The sequence below is a fragment of the Callospermophilus lateralis genome, chromosome 11 (genome assembly GCF_048772815.1).
Source record: "Callospermophilus lateralis isolate mCalLat2 chromosome 11, mCalLat2.hap1, whole genome shotgun sequence".
In the NCBI taxonomy this organism is placed as follows: domain Eukaryota; kingdom Metazoa; phylum Chordata; class Mammalia; order Rodentia; family Sciuridae; genus Callospermophilus; species Callospermophilus lateralis.
The window spans coordinates 26,370,520-26,391,409 of NC_135315.1; the positions used below are offsets into that span (position 1 = coordinate 26,370,520).

The following is a 20,890-nucleotide window of genomic DNA, read 5'->3' on the forward strand; positions in this document are numbered from 1 at the left end:
AAACCCCACCCATTTTCCCAACCTTATAGTCAAAAGAGGCAAAAGAGCTGAAATATCACAGAAAGCTAAGACATCCAAAAATAATACTAATGTGTCCCCAAAACACATAGATTCAGAAAACAATCTCTATAGAAACTGAAAAAAAAAAATAGTCTTCTAGTCTTTGGATAATACAAATTCACAAAGTACAAAAAAACAGGTTTAAACTTGCCTCTATTTTCATGGCCTTTGGCTGAACCACATAGATTTTGTTTCTGTAGCCACACCAGACTTTGTCGTGTACCACAGTCATACATCGTATAGAATGGTGAGGCCGTCCAAGGTCTAAGAGATGATAGTTTGATAAGTCCCACTGTCCATCTTGAAGATAAGAAGAAATTTATAGTTAATAATGCATATTACCTCTGATTGATAAAGCACTCAAATTGTCTGTATTGAGTAAACCTTTTATCTTATCCATACACTGCAAAATTCAAAGCTATCTCAAAGGTCATTTAATCCAACCAGCCACTCAGTACTTGGAGCCTCTTTAAAACATGTTTTCTGGTGGATGTGGTGGCACCCATCTATAATTTCAGCTATCTGGGAGGCTGAGGCAGCAGGATTGCAAGTTCGAGGACAGCTGTGGAAACTCAGTGAGACTCTGTCTCAAAATAAAATAAAAGGGGTTGGGGATGTAGCTCAGTGGTAGAGTAATTGCCTACCATACATGAGGTCCTGGGTTCAACCCCCAGTATTACAAAAAAATTAAAGTCAATAAGCTGGGTGTAGTGGTGCATGCCTATAACCCCAGAAACCTGGGAGGTTGAAACAAGGAGATTACAAGTTTGAGTCCAGCAATGCAAGAGAGATTCTGTCTCAAAATTAAGAAGGAAAAAAAAAGCAAGGGATATAGCTCAGTGGCAGAATGCCCCTGGGTTCAATTTCCAGTACCAAAAAATAAATAAATAAAAGTAAATGCTTCCCCAAAGCAATGATGTGATAAAATTAGTTACAACTTGTTTATAATGATGTTTTAAGAATTAGAACAAACTTTAAAACTAGTGTGTAGCTCAATGGTAGAGTGCTTGCCTTACAATCCCTAACACCAAAGAGAGAGAGAGGAAAAAGAGAGACAGAGACAGAGACAGATGGAGCACATGTGAAAACAAATTTAAGGTTGTTTTGGGGATAATATCTGATGGGCATCTTGATGTATTTTCCTGAGTAGAAGATGAGGCCAATTCATTCTAACACTTTAGTAATTGTGAATATAGTATGAGCATTCTTTTTTAAAAAATTTATTTATTTATTTATTTTTTAATATTTATTTTTTAGTTATCAGCGTACACAACATCTTTGTTTGTATGTGGTGCTGAGGATCGAACCCGGGCCGCACGCATGCCAGGCAAGTGCGCTACCGCTTGAGCCACATCCCCAGCCCCTAGTATGAGCATTTTTAATCTGAAAACCTGAAATCCAAAATGTTCCAAAATCTAAAACTTTTTGATTGCCAACATGACTAGTATGTAACCATCCACTGGTCTATAGTTTTGCCCAGTTAAACAGAATCAATACAGTCCTAATTTCTTTGTTAAGCTTTATCTTGTCTTTTCAACATCAAGCATGTTTTCCTTTTGGTACCAGGGACTGAACTCAGGGGCACTCGACCCCTGTACCACATCCCCAGTCCTATTTTGTATTTTATTTAGAGACAGGGTCCCACTGAGTTGCTTAGCACCTCTCTTCTGCTGCTGGGGTGGCTTTGAACTTGGGATCCTGCTGCCTCAGCCTCCTAAGCTGCTGGAATTATAGGTGTGCACCACTGCACCTGGCTCAACAAAGCATCTTTTGAATGACGTTTATACCTATCACAGTTTACAGATCTTTATCTTAATTCTCCTGTGTTGATACCCATTGCATAAGTTATTTTGTCAAGCAAAGCAGATCACCATAAGCACTCTTCTGTACACTTTATTTCTATGAGGTTTAAAATGTTAACTACCTCATATTGAGTTTATAGTTAACCTTCATGTAATTCTCACTCTTCAGACATGTTTTTCCATTTTGCTCTTCTGATATCAAATGTAGGACTTTGTGCTGGTCCTTAACTAAATAAATGTATTTTGTCTTATTCTATCAATATAATTTTAGATTCAGTTTATTCAAAATATTTATTATGTGATTATTTTCTAGGCTCTTTCACTTAACTAGTTGAGGGACCATGAACAAACAGGTGACTAAAATGCTCTGTACCTCAGTTTCCTAATCTATAAAACAAGGATAGCAATAGAATATTGCTCATAAGATGTTGTGAGGAATAAACAGAAAATTTCATAAAGGGCCTCTGAAATAAAATAGGACCCTATCTCTTTGATAACATGGAGTTATTAACCAGCAATATCTAGGTACTGTTCGGTTACAAAGGTACCTAAGTATCAGCTACCTAACATATCTCTAACCTCAAAAACATATATGAGATTTTGAGAAAGTGCTTTGATAAAACTCAAAAGCAGTGTATAATATTTCCCTGATCTACCACCCTACTGGGTAGGAAATGAACTATCATTTTTGGTTGACACATGTACAAAGGAGTGATAAAGTGATACATACTCAATTCTCTTAATCTAACCCATTTAATATAAGTTTTCTGATACCATCTCCCCTTCACCTGAAGTGGCAAAAACAGTGGCTTTAAAGGGGAATATAACTGAGTATGATGGCACATGCCTATAATCCCAGTTACTTGGGAGGTCAAAGCAGTAGGATGGCAAGTTCAAGGCTAGCCTGGGTAACTTAGTGAGACGCTGTTTCAAAATAAAGAATGAAAAGGGTTGAGGATGTAGTTCAGTAGTAGAGTATCCTTGAGTTTTCTCAGTATCAATCAATCAATCAATCAAATAAAATAAAACAGAAATATAATAAAAATATTAAACCTTAAAAAATAATTTTTAATAAAAACTTAACAAATATATGCCAGGTGCAGTGGTGCATGCCTGTAATTCCAGTTGCTAGGGAGGCTGAGGCAGGAGGATCCCGAGTTCAAAGCCAGCCTCAGCAAAAGTGAAGTAATGAGTAACTCAATGAGACCCTGTCTCTAAATAAAATACAAACTAGTGCTGGGGATGTGGCTCAGTGGTTGAGTGCCCCCGAGTTCAATCCCTGGTACCCCTCTAAAAAAAACAAATAACAACAACAACAAAACTTAACAAATATACGTAGATGCATATCATTTTTAAGCAGGACAAATGAAAAAAAATAATACTCACAAAACTTCTTTCTAGTAAATGTATAAATGCAAAACAAAAGCCTCCATATTTATTATATGAGTACCAGAAAATGCTAAACTACTTGCTCACTATGGTAAATATATTTTCCATGAGTCATACTGCTCATGCATATTCCATGAAGGCATTCGTATTTACTGATGTTTATTAAGTATCATGTCTTTAAAATATTACTAGCTACAAAGGGCATTGGCGCACACCTGTAGTCCCAGTGACTCAGGAGACTAAGAGAGGAGTATCACAAATTCAAGGCCAGCCTTGGCAATTTAGCAAGGCCCTAAGCAACTTAGGGAGACCCTGCATCAAATTAAAAAAAGTTTATTTTTTTAAACTATAAAAGATAAAGCATATACATTATCTATTCATAACTCACCAACTCCTCTGTGAAAGATTGCGAGGGTGCCATCAGCCAGGGCCACTAACACAATTCCTTTCACATGTCTGCAAACAGGAAAAGAGATTTCAGAATCTCTACTGAGGAAAAACCACATGCCACTGCATTAGTGCTGAGCTTTTCAAAGCACCATTATATGACAAGATAAGGAGATTACACAGAACATAAATGAACATACTTTTTCTTCTTTTTTTTCAGTACTGGGGATTGAACCCAGGGATGCTCTATCACTGAACTAGATCCCCAGATCTTAGGTTTTATTTTGATACAGGATCTTGCAGAGTGGCTTGGAACTTGCAATCCTCCTGCTTCGGGCTCCCAAGCCACTGGGATTACAAGCCTATACCACCATGTCCTGCCATACTGCTTTCTTCATTGTGAATGTCTTGCTATGCAACAATGTCGTCTGAACTAAATAAACGGCATGTGTGCTATCTCAGTTGTTTCACTTTCTGGGCAAACCTCTCACTGCAGATAGTCAAGATGATTCTACAAGCCAAAAAACACACTCTTTGAGTGGAACTAACAGATCACTGGACTGAGAGATAAACTGTCAGATCTTTGATAGCCAACATATAGAAAAGAACTAGCAAATTAATCCCCCAACATATTCACAAACCATAAGGAATACTGCAAACAAACAGACATTAATCAGCACTGATTCTCTTCTGGAAATACTGAAGAACTCCCAGTATGGTGACAAATCAATCTGCCAAGTTAAGGTTTCCCTTCTACATAAAAGTTTTCTTTTTAATTTTCTATTATAGACTTTTTCACTCTAATTTCTCCCGTTTCAAAAAATGAGTTAAAACCAACCAACCAAATCTAGATACTGATTTATTCATGAAGTACCTATTAGATTGTATAATCTTAAAAATCTAGTTTATACCAAAATATGTAGTTTTTCAAGGAAGAATTTCAAAAATAAAACTTACACAATACTGAGAATCGAATCTTTAAGTTTAATGGAATGGAGGCATTTCCTCCACTGGGCTACAGATGAGTGGACATACAAACTGCAGAAACAAAGTGAAGACTGGTAAGGCATAGAAAATATCACATTGTTACTTATTTCTAGTAGTGACCACAAAATTCAATCAAGAGGAAAGAAGAGGACCATACAGATTTGACATAAAGGTGCTGCTGCTTTTATGCAATAGTCAAAAAACAAAAATGAGAGTCAGGGTTAGCCTCAGAGAAATAGGCTGCTCAAGCAAAAAGAAACACCTGGAGTCTGAAAATCATTCAGACTAGTGTTTAATGTTGGAGTATCAATTAGCTTCAACTAATTTCAGCTTGCCCCACAAATTTTTAGCTAAAACCCTTGAATTATCTTAAACTGTCTGCTACTTTTAGGTGACAAGGTGATGCACATCAGGGAGTGGCTAGCTTAGTTTAATTCATTTGATACAGGTTTTCTGATATGATCACTCCTGGCCAAACCCTGCCTGCCACTTTAGTCTGAAAACTAAGAAGTTTTTCTTTTTTTAAATGGTTAGAGGAAAAATTAAGAGAATTTTGTGACATGTGAATTTGAAATGGAATTTAACTTTTAGTGTCCAAAACGTTCTATTAGAACACATTTATACATGTTTGCTGATCCCTCCTTTTATATTAGACCCCTATGGAAAAGACACACAAGTGATCCTGTTCAACCTCTAGAAACGCACAGGTTTGTAAGATTCTCTACAATACTAGAAAATGAACAAGCCTTGTAATGTTAGTTATTATCCTCTGAGCTTTCAAACTATGATTTTTCTCTGTTTTTTCTAGTACATCTACTATAAAGTCATGCTTGGGATTGGGCTTTCCTGAAACCAGACACATTAGTTCAATCAATAGTATTTCTTGCCAACATAAACCTATGCACACATTCTATACATCCATAATTCTTTATTTTTGTGCTCTTCAGGATCTTCTATTTCTAGAGAACCCAGACTTATTTACCTCTTCTCCTAAGAATATTATTTAAAGAGAATACTCTATAGCAAAAATAATATAGTTTACCTTTCATAACCAATCCAAGTTCAGTTTGTGAACAAAATTTGAAATTTTTGTGTATATCATAAATTCTTTGAATTAATATATACTTTGTGTTTACCCCATTTTATTCATTTTTCTTCTGCTTTCAAAAGCAAAAGTAAAGGATTAAATATACTGTCATCGTCAAAGTGCTGGCGCTTACCAGCCATTTTGAGCTCCAAGCCACATGGTTGGTAAAAGACTACTCATTTTCTGAGCTTCTTCTCTCACCAGGTCTTGTTCATTTGGCAATACTGATACTTGATCTTTATACACATCTGAGTCATTACTGTGAAAGAGGGAACAAGAAAAAAATGAGTACACTTACCTATGATTTTTAGGGGACTGAACATTTCTATATAATGTGTGCGTGTTTTTAAAATTTTTTTAGGTGGACACAATATCTTTATTTTTATAAGGTGCTGAGAATCAAACCAAGTGCCTCACACATGCCAGGTGAGCACGCTACCACTTGAGCCACATCCCCAGCCCCTAAAATGTGTTTTTAAAAAGTTTTCATTTATCTTATTTTTTGTGGTACTGAAGATTAAATCCAGGATCTTGCTAGGAAAGTGCTCTGACACTGAACTTTCTTTTGTTGTTGTTGTTAAACTTTGAGTCTTGCTAAATTGCCTAGGCTTGTAACCTATACTCCTGAGCCTCCCAATCAGCTGGGACTATAGGTGTGCTCCATCATCCTGACTTCTACATTTAAGTTTATCACTGGTCTTAAAAAAAAAAAAAAAAATCGAACAGTAAAATTCCAGAAAGCCAATGTTAAATAATATTTCAAGCTGGATGCAGTGGCACACGCCTGTAATCTTGTGGCTTGAGAGGCTGAGGCAGAGGATCCCGAGTTCAAAGCCAGCCTCAGCAAAAGCGAGGCACTAAGCAATTCAGTGAGACCCTGTCTCAAAGTAAAATACAAAACAGGGCTGGGATGTAGCTCAGTGGTCAAGTGCCCCTAAGTTCAATCTCTTTTTTTTTTTAAAGAGAGAGTGAGAGAGGAGAGTGAGAGAGGAGAGAGAGAGAGAGAGAGAGAGAGAGAGAGAATTTTTTAATATTTATTTTTCAGTTATCGGCGCACACAACATCTTTTTTTGTACGTGGTGCTGAGAATCGAACCCGGGCCGCACGCATGCCAGGCGAGCGTGCTACCACTTGAGCCACATCCCCAGCCCTAACTTCAATCTCTGGTTAAAAAAAAAAAAAAAAAAAAAAAAAAAATTCAACCGGTGTACCAAAAACGTTAACCCAGGAGTTTTAAAGTGCAGATAAGGGAGTAAGACATGGTAATGAAATTCAGCAGATAATGCACAGATTATAATTATGGGTCTCCTTTATAGTTATTTTGAATTTTACAATAGTTTCTTCTGGGGAGGAAAAGATACACATACACATAAAAACTAAAAGAGTTTTCTAAAGGAAATTAAGCTGAAATATGCTTGTATTCTATCATAAAACTTTTCTTTTGAATTGTTAGGAAAAATTAAGTAAAGGATATAACTGGACTACTAAATTCAAAATGTGACTTTATTCTAAATTAACAATTAAATGTTAATGAATGATTTGTTCTGGTTTAAATATTAGTAGACTTTTGGTTGCTCTACACACTGAGAAAAAAATCAGTTTCAAGAGACCCTCACCTAAGGGCTTCTAGAGAAGGCAAGAAAGAAAATGAAATAATTTACTAAATGGGACTGAATTAACCAACACGTTAAAGGAAAAGCCTGTTTTCTAAGAAAATGTTTATATGATAACTAAATTCAGAAAGGTCATTCAAGCTCATGTGATGGGAGTATGAGTGAGACAAATTTAAACAATGGCCAATTTTGCTGGTGATGGGAGTATGAGTGAGAATGGGGATGGGAATTTAAACGACCAAGAAGTAATAGTAGAATGGAAAACATAATATAATTTAAAAAGACAAAAAACAGGAGAAAATGACCAGGAAGAGTTTGAATTGATGGGCAAGATTTTTTTATATTGGAAAACACCCAGAAGAAATGAAGGGAAAAAAGTATCCAAAGAGAATGAAGAGAAAGGAAAAGATGAAGATACAGCAGGAACAGGCAATAACATCATTTGGACCACAACACTGATGCCAATTAGCAGGAATGTTTTGGCTACTTGAGGTTATTTTGGTTCCTTTTAGTTGTGCTCTTTACCCAGTTTTCTAAGTTAGTGACTTAGGAAGTATACCTTGACTGATAGACTGGAGAGAGGTCTTCTGGGAGCTGAACTCCTAAAGGATCTGTAAAGACATGCTCTGTGTATACACCAGGCTGGGAGATGTCCACAGTGTCTTCAGTGGATCCTGCATTGCCTTCTGTGGCTTCAGTTGCTTCTTCTGCTGTTGGAACATTTTCATCAACCTCACTATTTTCCGCTTCCATTTCTGTAAAATATATAAAGCACTCTGAGTTTGAACTTTTCCACGCCAATGCTTTCCCCACACAAATTTCTGCTATGGAACTCCACTCCTCTGATCCTCTCTTTGCATTGTATTATGGAACTGAGCAGGTAACAGTCAATATGGCATCTTCTTCCCAGCTCTTTCATTCTTGCAAATTTAGGATCAACAAGTCCCTAATGAGACATCTGGGATAGGATCAAATTCCACAACACATGGCAGGTAAGAGCAGACATACCTGGTGGTTTGTCTATCACTGGTGAAGCACCATTGGTACTAGGAGAAGTGGCAGTTCCTGTCACACCTTCTGTGGAACAACCAACCACTGTGATGCCTCCCAACAAGCTATCTGTCTCTGCTGAGCTGTTGCTTGTCATGCTTCCACATAAAGATGCTTTGTCCACCTGACCAGATTCTGAAAGTTCTTCTCCTGCAGGATAGTCTGTTTCTCGGGCTCCTGGAAAATGAGATAAACTTTAATAGTTAAGTAAACTCCTATAAACAGCACTTTTTTCCCCCCCATTAAAGTCACTTGAAGCTTAAGGTGAAAATGTGCAGGTGATATAGGGACTTAAATAACATTGCCAAACTGGTAGCATTAAAAATAGGAAACTGACTGAAAAAGTAAAATAATATAGCTAAAACTAATGAAAATATAAAAATATAGCTATTAAGGCGAGTGCACATAAAACATGAAATGTCATGTTCTTTTTTTTTTTTTTAGAGAGAGACAGAATTTTTTAATATATATATATATATATGTATATATTTTTAGTTTTCAGTGAACACAACATCTTTATTTTTACTTTTTATGTGGTGCTGAGGATTGAACCCAGCGCCCCACGCATGCCAGGCAAGCGTGCTACCACTTGAGCCACATCCCCAGCCCAAAAAATGTCATGTTCTTAATTAACTCCTTACCAGCCATGTGAAGTTTAAAACAGTCTAACAGTATGTGACATCAAGCCAGCAAAAAAAATTTTAAAAAGTTTTTTTTTTTAAATGAATGAGATTACTATTTGAAATATGGCCTATTACTATTAAAAATTAAAACCATGCTGGGTGCTGTGATATACGCCTATAATCCCAGATACTCAGGAGGCTGAAGCAGGAGAATCACAAGTTCAAAGCCAGCCTCAGCAACTCAGTCAGGCCCTAAGCAACTTAGCAAGACCCTATCTCAAAATAAAAAATGAAATGGGCTGGGGATGTGACTCAGTGTCCTTGAGTTCAATTCCCAGTACTAAAAAGAAAAAAAAAGAAATACATAAATGCCCCTAAGTATATATACATAGTGCCTGCCTTAAGAGATTACTACATTTAAAAATTAAGCATTTACAATATAAAAACTAACCTTCTCCGCTTTATTTAGAAGATTTTTTTATTCATGTAATACTCTCCGCTTTATTTAGAAGATTTTTTTATTCATGTAATACTCTCCACTTTATTTAGAAGATTTTTTTATTCATGTAATACCAAAATTTAATTATAATGAAAAGTATAACCAGGCGCAATGACACACACCTGTAATCCCAGTGGCTTGGGAGAGTGAGGCAGGAGGATCCTGAGTTCAAAGCCAGCCTCAGCAAAAGCAAGGTGCTAAGCAAGTCAGTGAGACCCTGTCTCTAAATAAAACACAAAATAGGGCTGGGGATGTGGTTTAATGGTCAAGTACCCCTGTGTTCAATTCCCGGTAGTGGGGCTGGGGATGTGGCTCAAGCGGTAGCCCACTTGCCTGGCATGCGTGCGGCCTGGGTTCGAACCTCAGCACCACATACAAAACAAAGATGTTGTGTCCGCTGATGACTGAAAAATAAATATTAAAATTCTCTCTCTCTCTCTCCCCCTCTCTCTCTCTCTCTTTAAAAAAAAAAGAATTCCCGGTAGCACTCCCCACAAAAAAAAATACAAGTCAGTGACATTATTTACATTCACAATGTTGTGTAGCTATCATTATTATCTCTTTCTAGATTTTCCATCATACTATATATATATATATATATATATAAGTTATAGGTGGACACAACATCTTCATTTTATTGTTATGTGGTGCTGAGGATGGAGCCCAGTGCCTTATGCATGATAGGTGAGCACTCTACCTCTGAGCCACAATCCCAGCCCCAGATTTTTTTTTTAAATACTGGGGATTGAACCAGGTGTGCTTTACCACTGATCTACATCCCCTGACCTTTTTATCTTTTTTGTTGAAACAGGGTCTCATTGTAAGGATGTTATGGACTTTTTATTTTTTTTAATTTATTTATTTATTGGGTACCAGGGATTGAACCCAAGGGCATTTACCCACATTCCCAGCTCTTTTTAATATTTTATTTAGAGACATGGTCTTTGCTGAGTTGCTCAGGGTCTAACTAAGTGCTTGAAGCTGACTTTGAACTCTGCCTCAGCCTCCTGAGCCACTGGGATTACAGGGTGTGTGTGACTGCACCCAGCCCTTTTAATTTTTTTTTTTTAATTTAAACCTTTATTTTATTTGTTTATTTTTTTATGAAGTGCTGGGGATAGAACCCAGGTCCTCACAAATGCCAGACAAGCACTCTATACCACTGAGCCACAACCTCAGGCCCCCTTCTAAATTTTTTAGCAAATGTCTTAACACCATATATTTAATTCAGAATATTAGAACACCTTCCTTTATTATTTAATATAAATAGCACCCTGTCCTTTGACTTCCATTTATCTTCTCATATTTTATTTTCTTCACAGTATTTTCACCATCTGAAAATATCTTGTTTATTCAAGAGTTTCTAGTTAATTTTTGGTTTTCCCCAACTAGAACTCCATGAGAGCTAGGCAGCCAAATGCAATCCTGCCTGGAAGCAAGTGTGGAGAATGGGAAGAGAGGGAAGAGAAGGGAGATACAAGACTCATTCTTACCTGGGACACTTGCAATGCAAAGAACATGAGAGTTGCAAACAGTAAAACTGTCAAGGATGTTGCCTGGCTGAATAGCATCAATGATGATAACTTTTGTAGCTGAATGAGTGCTGGTACAGATCCAGACTTGACTAGATAATTCTTCATGACTTTTTAACTCCTTCTGCTGTTCCTAAGTAGGCAAAATGAAGAGAATGAATGTTTAAGATCATAAATATGTGCAAATATTCATAAAGCTGTGCTATTACAATAAAAGGTAATATTATTTCAAATTTATTTCCAGGTAATTTGGGAAGGTAAAAATACAACCACTTGTCAGTATCAATTACTAGACTAAAAAGTAGTAGTTAAAGTGGATCAATGATTAAAATACTTTATATCTTGATTGTAGTGGTGGTTGCATAGGTGTATACTTTTGGCAAAACTCTTTGGACCATAGTCATTTCAAGGATATGCTTGATTATATATGAATAACACCTCAAAAAAATTGGTTTTAAAAGGGTAATGGGGGATGGTAAGGAAGGGCATAGTAACCACAACTTAAAAAAACTTATACCCAGAAGTAAATTTTGGATCAAAAAGCTAAACTAATAGTTTCATAAACACTTACCTTAAGTTCCTGATCTAACTTATCTAAACTACTCTGAGATGCACTTCGCTGTTTGCTGCCTTCAGTATCCAAACCAGCAACATCTTTGTAAAATACACTTGCTCCAACAACAGAACCACCATCTCTGGTCTTCCCACCAGATAAATTGACTCCAACAGCACACCACAGCTTCTCAGAAAAAAAAAAAAAAAAAAGTATTATTGTAATTTTCTCTCTAAAAATGCTTAAAGTGGTTCCTTTTCTCAAAACAACTAAGGGTGGTAAATTAGACATTTAATACACTCTAAGATGACAAAATGAATAATAATCTCACTGCAGAAGCAGTGTTTAAACTTTTCTGGTTTTATGAGGAAAGAAAATCTATCTATCTAAAGTTTAGGGAATACCTGCTTTAGCTTCACAATTAGCTTACCTTCATGGATGCATCTTTTTCATCCAGAGGTCTGAGATAGACAGGCACAGGCAAATTTTTCATCTTATTTTCCCCTTGACCATTGGTTACCTAATGGGGTGGGGGAAGGCACAAATTAGTAAGTCTTATCAAAAGTAAACTTCTAATAGAATCACTGAGACATGGGTAGGCAATGCTGTTATACATTTGCTCCCTGAAATCAAATTCAGGTTCATTTTGTTATTCTTATTTGAAAAGTCAACAGAAAATCAAGTTGCAATTAAAAGAAATAAACAGAATACTAGGATACTATTAGTGCTCAGAACAAAGGCACTAATTTTCACATATATACACATGTGTGTACATGTATATATACAAATGTGCTGAGTCTCTTAGGGGTACGGAATATGAAGTAGATAAAATTCTTGAAAACCTGAACTAGGCTTTAGTTAATTTAAAAGGCTGGACGCCATTGACTTCTTACACCTTTTAAACAACAAACACTTTTTAAAAAATATATTTTTTAAAATCTGTTCTTTAGTTTTAGGTGGACCCAATATTTTATTTTTATGTGTGCTGAGGACTGAACCCAGTGCCCCATGCATGCTAGGCAAGCACTCTATCACTTAGCCATGACCCTGGCCCCCAAATATTGTTCTTTTAAAAAAGAAAATCTTCAAGCCAGGTGCAGTGGAGCATGATTATAATCCAGTTACTCAGGAGGCTAGGGCAAGAAAATTCCAAGTTCAAGGCCAGTCTCAGCAATTTAGTGAGACCCTGTCTCAAAAAAGACCAGGGATGTAGCTCAGTAATAGAGTACCCTAGGTTCAATTCCCAGTACTACAAAAAAATAAAATAATAAAAATAAAAATAAATAAAATCTCCAAGCATTAAAACAGCTTGTTCTAGTTAAGGCAGAACCTCAAGTTCCACATTCTTTGAACCCTTTTTTGACCACACCTCTTCTTAGACTCAGGCATTTCATTTGCATTCTAGGGCACTACAAAATAACCTTGAAAATCCTCATCACCTCCCTACATGCATGCCAAGTCTACGCAGCAAGAAATGAACAGGTCTGTGATACGTATTCCAAATTCTTCACACCCAAGTACACTTCTATCACTCACAGAATTTCGCAACTTACCTGTTTATACTTCTGAGGCAGACTCCAGCCAAAAGCTTGCACTCGACCATCTTCCTTCTGAACATGTGCCTTTACCTGACGATACTGTTCTCTCTTTTGTTCTCTGCGCGAGGCTAAACTAGCTTCAGTTCTAGAAGGAAGAGATTTCCTATTTAAATTAAGTAAATGTTACAAGACAAACAACAAAAATTATTTGATTTTTTCTGACTACAATAGCTCTTTCAAAAGTGTCATACTTCCTAGCATATGTGAGGAACTGGGTTTAATCCCTAGCACTGCATTTAAAAAAAAAAAAAAGTTATACTGGTCCTTTTATATTTGTGTAGTAAAGCTTTAAAGGGTTAGTAAGAAGACTATTATACTGGATCATTAGCCATCAAACTTCTATCAGGTTATAGATGCTGGTCATATAAAAGGAATAAATTTCTAAGTAATTTTGGCTCTTCTATTTTTGTTGTTGTTTATTCAATAAACTTTTACTGAGGATATTCTACAAGTGACTAAAAGATCACTAAGTCAAAAACTGCTCAGGAAGATAATTAGATTTAGATTCCTCTAACTTCTTTCAGAAGAAAAAATGCCAACAGACTTGAGTAAGCTTTGGCATTATGGAATAAAATATGACAATAATTCTGAAAACAATTTCTCTTCTTTAGGCCATTAAAATTTTTTGTGAAGTGACTTGCTGTGTTGGGAATCGCCCCGGCTCCAAAGACTAACTTCCCCATCCCCCAAGAAGAGCCGTCTAATGGTGAGCCCTGCTGGCTCACATGATCCTTACCCACCAATCAGAGCCCTGCTGGCTCACATGATCCTTACCCTTCAATCAAAAAGCACCCCATGCCAACTGTCAAACCACCCCTGGCTCTATAAATATGCAGAGCTGTTCCTCAATAAACGGGCATTTGCTCTGATGACAAGCCTTGTTTGTTCTTTCATTGGTGCCGAAACTCAAGAGGGGAAATGCCTTGCTGTTCGAGGGCCCCCTCTCTCAAGGCTTGCCGTCCTGGTCTACTCTTTCGAGTGCTGTTTACAACACCATATCTTCAGTAGGTGAGTTCCCCTATCGGGTATCCAACTTCAGATGGGCTACGCAGGGGATTTGACTGTGATCGTCCGGCAAACCTCTGACGCCCAATCTGGAGGACAGAACGCACCCCACCAAGACCTTCATGGTCACGGTGGACTCTCTGGAATCTGGTTCATGAGTGGGAGGTACTGAGGGGTGGAAGAACAGGCACTCCCCACCCCCTCTCAACCACCCTTGTCCCTCTCCTGACCTATGGGGGCCTCTTCTTCCCTCCCTGCAGACTGCCCCCTTATTAAATTCTGCACATAAGATTGGCCTTACTATCCATTAGATAATCAAAGTCAATGGCCCCCAGGAGGATCCCTAGATCCCGCAATTCTCAGAGATCTGTTTAACTTCTGTGAGTGCTCAAAAAAGTGGAAGGAGTTCCCCTATGTTGAGGCTTTTTCTCTTCTTCATTCTCACCCCCACCTATCCGGCAGATGAACCTCCTCCCTACCGACCTCCCCCATCGGCTCCGTCCACCCCCTCAGGTACTCCCCCTGACTCGGCTGACACCTTCAGTTCCCCCCAAACTAGGTCCCGCCCCTAGTCCCACAAACCATGGCCCCTTTAAGTTGCTGGACCTAAGGGCATTATCCAGGTACATGTCCCGTTCTCTATGAATGACCCCATGCAACTCGGGTAAAGGTTGGGCTCATTCACCACAAAAGAGAGTTTCAAGAGGGCCCTCTAGGCTTATAGCCTCACTTATATGTTATTGGCTAATACTCTCCTTCTTAAGGAACGTACCAGAGTCTGGGAACTTGCCAGAGCCCATGCGAATGAAACTCACCGAGTTAATCCCAATCACCCTCCGGGGCCACTTGCTGCCCCCAGATCAGACTCCCAAAACCCCAGATGGCTGTCATGTCCTTATGACATATTTCCTCTGGCAGAACTACCCCGACATCTAGGCCAAACTAAAAAAGCTCAAACAAGACCCTGCCACCCCCAAGACTGAGAAATTTCAGATGCTCGCCCAGGTCCAGCAGGGTGCTTCCTTGGGTCGCCGCCCATCACCGAAAACCCCCCTGGGCGCCTGCTTCAAGTGTGGCAAGGAGGGACATTGGGCCAGGGCATGTCCTGCACCATGCACTCTGCGTACCCCATGCCCTAAATGTCAACAACAAGGTCATTGGGGCTCTGACTGTTCTAGATCTCATAGGAGGCCTATGGCCATGGAACCCTCCAACCTTCTGGGCATGGCAATCAATTGACAGTGCCCTTGGGTCCTTGTCCCTGGCCATAACGATCAATAGACAGAAACCCAGGGTGCGGATTCAGGTGGATAGGTGCAAGGTTAACTTTCTCCTTGACACCAGAGCTACCTTCTCAGTCCTGACAGAATTCTGGGGGCAAACAGTGCCGTCCACCTCTCCTATTGTCAGGGTAGGAAGAAAGACCATCTATCCAAGAAAGATTCCCCTATTACTCTGTTCCATAGACAACTTCCCAACCTCTCAGATGTTCCTATTATGCCCCAAATGTCAAATTCCTTTGCTTGGCTGAGATATTCTCTCTAAATTCAATACAACAATCAACATACGGGCTCCAGTCAGGCCCCAGATTCGGCCTGTTCATCTTTTCTGGCCCTTTTGGCAGAAAACTGGCCATTCTGCTCCACTTATGAGTGGTTAGCTGGAGCATCTATGCCAAGTGTGATAGCATGCACTTAGCGTGTCCACCTTCAAGTTTACACAGGGCTCCAGAGGGCCTCCCAGTTTCATAAGAATTCCAAGTATCAGTATTTAAAGTTGAGGTGTTTCACATAAAACCTGGAGAGATCTGACTGCTCTCAAAGGGAAATATGGTAGCTGGTACACCCAGGTAGGAGAAAGTTTGAAGAGCAGCCTTAATAGAGAGGGGAGGGAGCTAGATTGGACTAGGAATGAAGAGTGGAATTGAGGGTGTTAGATGCAGGACAGGCTGGTCTGCAGGGCCTGCAGTGCATGCCAAACAAATTTAGCTGACCTCTCAAACCCTCTGTCTGGTTCTATATCACCTGTTTGCTTCAAGCCCAAATGCCCAAGCCCCCCGGATTGAACACTTAACCACCCTTGGGCCAACAAGGTAGCTTGCAGACCCAGAGACCCCTTTAGATTTGGGCTATAAAAACTCCCTGTGCCTATTCCTTCCCCCTATCATAAAATTCATTCAGACTCATGTGGGTAAAATTTCTAATCAAGCTTTTAACTAGCTTCTCCTCAGGAATTACCAACTCCTGGATCTGTGGTGGCAAGGAACCTTCGTTGATACCTGTGGGGGCTCCTTACTTCCCTCCTCTTTCTCCCACACAGCCCCATTTCAGCAGGAAGCAGCCAGAATGAGTCGACGCCCATTCTCATTTAATAAAAAAGAGGGGGAATGTTGGGAGTTGCTCCAGCTCCAAAGACTAACTTCCCCATCCCCCAAGAAGAGTCATCTAATGGTGAGCCCTGCTGGCTCACCTGATCCTACCCACCAATCAGACTAGCCCTGCTGGCTCACCTGATCCTTACCCTCCAATCAAAAAGCACCCCATGCCAACTGTCAAACCACCCCTGGCTCTATAAATATGCGGAGCTGTTCCTCAATAAATGGGATTTGCTCCGACGACAAGCCTTGTTTGTTCTTTCAAGCTGTGTTGATCACAGTTAACAAATCTACCCATACACACATCAGGCATTTTACAAATATATGAAATATAATCCTAACACCTTTGAGATATGTTAGACTTATTTTTCAGTCAGAGAAACTGGGGCGCTAAGATGTTAGTCTGTCTAAGATATTAGTTTGTCTGTATATATCTAAGCAGTAAGAGAGTCAGGACATCAAAGGAAAAGTTCAAATATTTAAGAAAAACAATTATATAAACCTTTAGCCAGGCATGGTGGTGTACACCCGCAATCCAGTATCTCAGGAGGCCAAGGCAGAAGGATTGCAAGTTCAAAGCTAGCTTCAACGTCTTAACAAGGCCCTAAACAACTTAAAGAGAGCATGTCTCAAAATAAAAAATAAAAAGGAGCAGGTTGCAGTGGCACATGCCTGTAATCCCAGCAGCTTGGGAGGTGAAGTTCAAAGCCAGCCTCAGGGAAAAAAAAAAAAAAAAGACAAAGCAACCCTGTCTCTAAATAAAATACAAATCAGGGCTGGGGTTGTGGTTCAATGGTCAAGTGCCCTTGAGTTCAATCCCTGGTACCAAAAGATAGATAGCTAGATAGATAGGAAGAATAGATAGATAAGGGCTGGGGATGTAACTCTGTGATTAAGTGCCCATGGGTTTCAAACCCCAGTACCGAAATAAATAAACGTTTAGTATTTCTATTAATAATTATCAATGTCATACCAACAAAAATGAGGCATGTAAAAAAATTCCCCTTATGAAAACTGTGAAATGCAATTTTCTTTTGTTTTATATATTTATTTTTTTAGCTGTAGTTAAACACAATATCTTTATTTAATTTATTTATTTATTTTATGTGGTGCTGAGGATTGAACCCAGGGCCTTTAGGCAAGCGAACTACTACTGAGCCATAACCCCAGCCCTGCAATTTTCTTAATAAGTGCTGACCACAAGTAATTAATGGTAGACAAGTTATACAAATAGTGTCTTTAGATTTAACTGAATCCTTATAAAAGGTCTAATAAGGGGCAAGAAAATTTGAAAATGTTAACTTATTTTGGTCATGGCCATTCATCTAGAAAATACTTACTCTTTTTTTTTTTTTTCTAAAGAGAGAATGAGAGAGGGAGAGAGAGAGAGAGAGAGAATTTTCATATTTATTTTTCAGTTATCGGCGGACACAACATCTTTGTTTGTATGTGGTGCTGAGGATCGAACCCGGGCCGCACGCATGCCAGGCGAGCGCGCTACCACTTGAGCCACATCTCCAGCCCCTAGAAAATACTTACTCTTCACTAAGGAAATCAAAAGCTTTGGACTTATCCCCAGGAAGCTGAGATAAGGTGCTGCTTCTTTTCTTGACAGAAGGAGTAACATGAGAGGTGGGTGCATTATACTTTAGATTAACAGGTGGTTCAGGCTTCTTTGTTGTATTACTTGAGGAGCTGAAAAGTCGGCTGAAACTAAAAAAAAAAAAAAAAAAAAAAGTGTATGTTTACCACGTTTGCTGTGATAAGAATTCATGATTTTCCACAAACTTTTAAGCTCAAGAAAATTCCAAAGTGCTTTAACAAGGCAATGAGGTTAGAAACTGGCAAAAACAGTCTTTGTAGACACACACTGCAGCCAAACTCAGATTTTCAGGGAAAAGAAACTATGGTTTAGGAAGCCAGACCTGTTCTTTAATTAGCAATTTCTATAATGTGAAAGGGAGAAGTTCTTAAGTATAGGGAGCTTCTACTGAATGAACAAAATAAAATTATTGCTTTGCTTGCTCCTACTTGGTGAATTTAAGAGTGGTTGTTAAGCAGCAAGATTAGGCCTCATGATGTGACTGTCAGCTTAGTATACCAATTCTAAAAACAGTCTTATAGTGAAGTATTAGAGCACACATTACCACGTTAACAAACATCTTATGTATTTTCTAAGTCAGCTCAACTTAAATTTCTTTCATGTCCACATTTTAAAAATTTGATGTTTCCATTAAGTTTTTTAATTTAAATTACTTTCATTTAAAACTTGATGTTTCCATAGCAGACTATTTAAAAGAGGGTTTTTTTTTTAATTTCTTTTTAGTTGTTGATACATCTTTATTTATACATGGTGCTGAGAATCAAACCCAGTGCCTCACACATGCCAAGGCATTACACTACTGCTGAGCCACAGTCCCAGACCCAAAAGGTAAGTTTTAATCATAGCATAAATATAATTCAAATTCAACACATACACACACTAATCAAATCCCTCAAACACCAACTTTCTCATCTTCACATCTTTCACAATCAATGAATGGGTAACATTTAATGGAGATCAAGGTAATTATCAGCTTTATAAATAGTCCCCCATTATTTTATTTAATTTGGGAGAGGATTCCATCAAATGCATAACCAACATGATGCAGCTTACGATAGCGTATTTTTTTGTCCTTCAATAACAGCCTTACCGAGTTGGCATGCTATAAAAAAAAAAATTCAGTTTAGCTATTTATCTCCAATTTTTAAAAAATCAACTATAATCTTCCTGTTTCAAAGTGCTAATAGCCTTAATGTACTTACAACTGCCAGATGCTTGACCTTTTTTTTTCCTGCATGGCTGGATTTTCTCGTGATGCCCTATATTAAAAAAAAAAAAACAATGGTCATCAGTTAGGTGTTCTGCTTTCTGAAAAACAAAAGACCCAAGAACTTCACAGTTAAGTTCAGCAAGTAGTTACTTTGATCCACCATTAGGAAGTCAATCTGTGAAAGTGAATAATACTAGATTAATAAAATACCATCTCTCACTCAAAGAGCTTAGTCTACTAACTGAAGATTATTATCTGTGTTGGAGAGAATAGCCAATATGCCTGAAAGTTAATATTTAAACATTTTTCCATTTCATTTTTTTTTTTTAAAGACATGGTCTCACCATGTTGCCAAATTAGAAACATCTTTTAGCTGGGTACAATGATGCACACCTGTAATCCCAGTCACTCAGAATACTAAGGCAAGAATATTGCAAGTTCAAGGCCAACCTCAGCAACTTAGCAAAGCCCTAAGCAATTTAGTGAGACCCTGTTTCAAAATAAAAAGAGCTGGGGATATGGCTCAGAGGTAAATTGCCCTGGTTAAATCCCCAGTTCCTAAAATAGAATAAAATAAAAAATTAAAAACAACTTTTAGCTAGGCATGGTAGTGCTTGCCTGCAATTCCAGTCTTTAGGGAGGCTGAGCAGGGGCCTTCACAATTTAGTGAGATTCTGTCTCAGAATAAAATATACATTGTGTGCATGTACTAATACATAACAACAAATTCCACCATTATGTACAACTATAATGCACCAATAAAAAAATGCCAGAGCAAACAAACAAATAAATAAACAGGGCTAGGATATAGGTCAGTGGTAGAGTGCCCCAGGGTTCAATCCTTCAGTACTAGAGGGGGGGAAAAAGTCTTTTCAACAAACAAGAATAAACTACCATTTCCTTTTACTCATTGATTATATCTTGGCTGTGAGAGTTAAAAACAGCAATGAAAAACAGACTCTGGATATATGTCCTCAGTTTTAAAAATATTTAACATTTACCCTCTTTACTAAATACTACAGTTAAGAACACTCTTCTCAGGTCAGATTCCTTGTCCAATAAATAAGAATAACTTACCATAGGTACTATTTTTATTATTGCTATCATTAGTAAATCAAAAATATAGGTATATTAGTAGGCAACTAATATACAAGCATTTCAAGAGCTCTTGCTAAATTAAAGGAATACTGTTAGTGAGAATATGACAATTAGATGGCAGAATTAGGTGAGATTTGAAACCCAATAAAAGACAATACTGCCAGGTATGGTGGTGCATGCCTTTTATTTCAGAGACTCAGGAGGCTGAGGAAGGAGGATTGCAAGTATAAGACCAGCCTCAGCAACTTAGGCCCTGAACAACTTAGCAAGAGCCTATCTCGAAATAAAAAAATTAAAAGGGTTGGGGATGTGGCTCAGTGGTAAAGTGCCTGTGGATTCAATCCCTAGTACCAAAACCCAAAAAGATTGCATAACAAATTTTGATCTTTTCTTAACACTATGAAAGTAGTATCAGTTTCT

The 20,890-nt window shown here is 38.2% G+C and overlaps 1 protein-coding gene across 4 annotated transcripts in view; it reads right to left on the reverse strand.

The window, feature by feature from the left end:
- Spag9 (sperm associated antigen 9) overlaps positions 1-20,890 on the reverse strand; it is a 130,443-nt gene that overhangs the window by 18,748 nt on the left and 90,805 nt on the right. For all 4 annotated transcript variants that reach the window (XM_076871020.1, XM_076871019.1, XM_076871018.1 and 1 more), the window contains 12 exons: positions 19,365-19,421; positions 18,099-18,272; positions 13,136-13,265; positions 12,013-12,102; positions 11,601-11,768; positions 10,991-11,162; positions 8,334-8,552; positions 7,885-8,080; positions 5,846-5,971; positions 4,596-4,676; positions 3,640-3,707; positions 212-360 (listed from right to left, as the gene is read on the reverse strand). In XM_076871020.1, the coding sequence (XP_076727135.1) occupies positions 212-360; positions 3,640-3,707; positions 4,596-4,676; positions 5,846-5,971; positions 7,885-8,080; positions 8,334-8,552; positions 10,991-11,162; positions 11,601-11,768; positions 12,013-12,102; positions 13,136-13,265; positions 18,099-18,272; positions 19,365-19,421 (1,630 nt within the window). The remainder of the gene's footprint in view (positions 1-211; positions 361-3,639; positions 3,708-4,595; positions 4,677-5,845; positions 5,972-7,884; positions 8,081-8,333; positions 8,553-10,990; positions 11,163-11,600; positions 11,769-12,012; positions 12,103-13,135; positions 13,266-18,098; positions 18,273-19,364; positions 19,422-20,890) is intronic.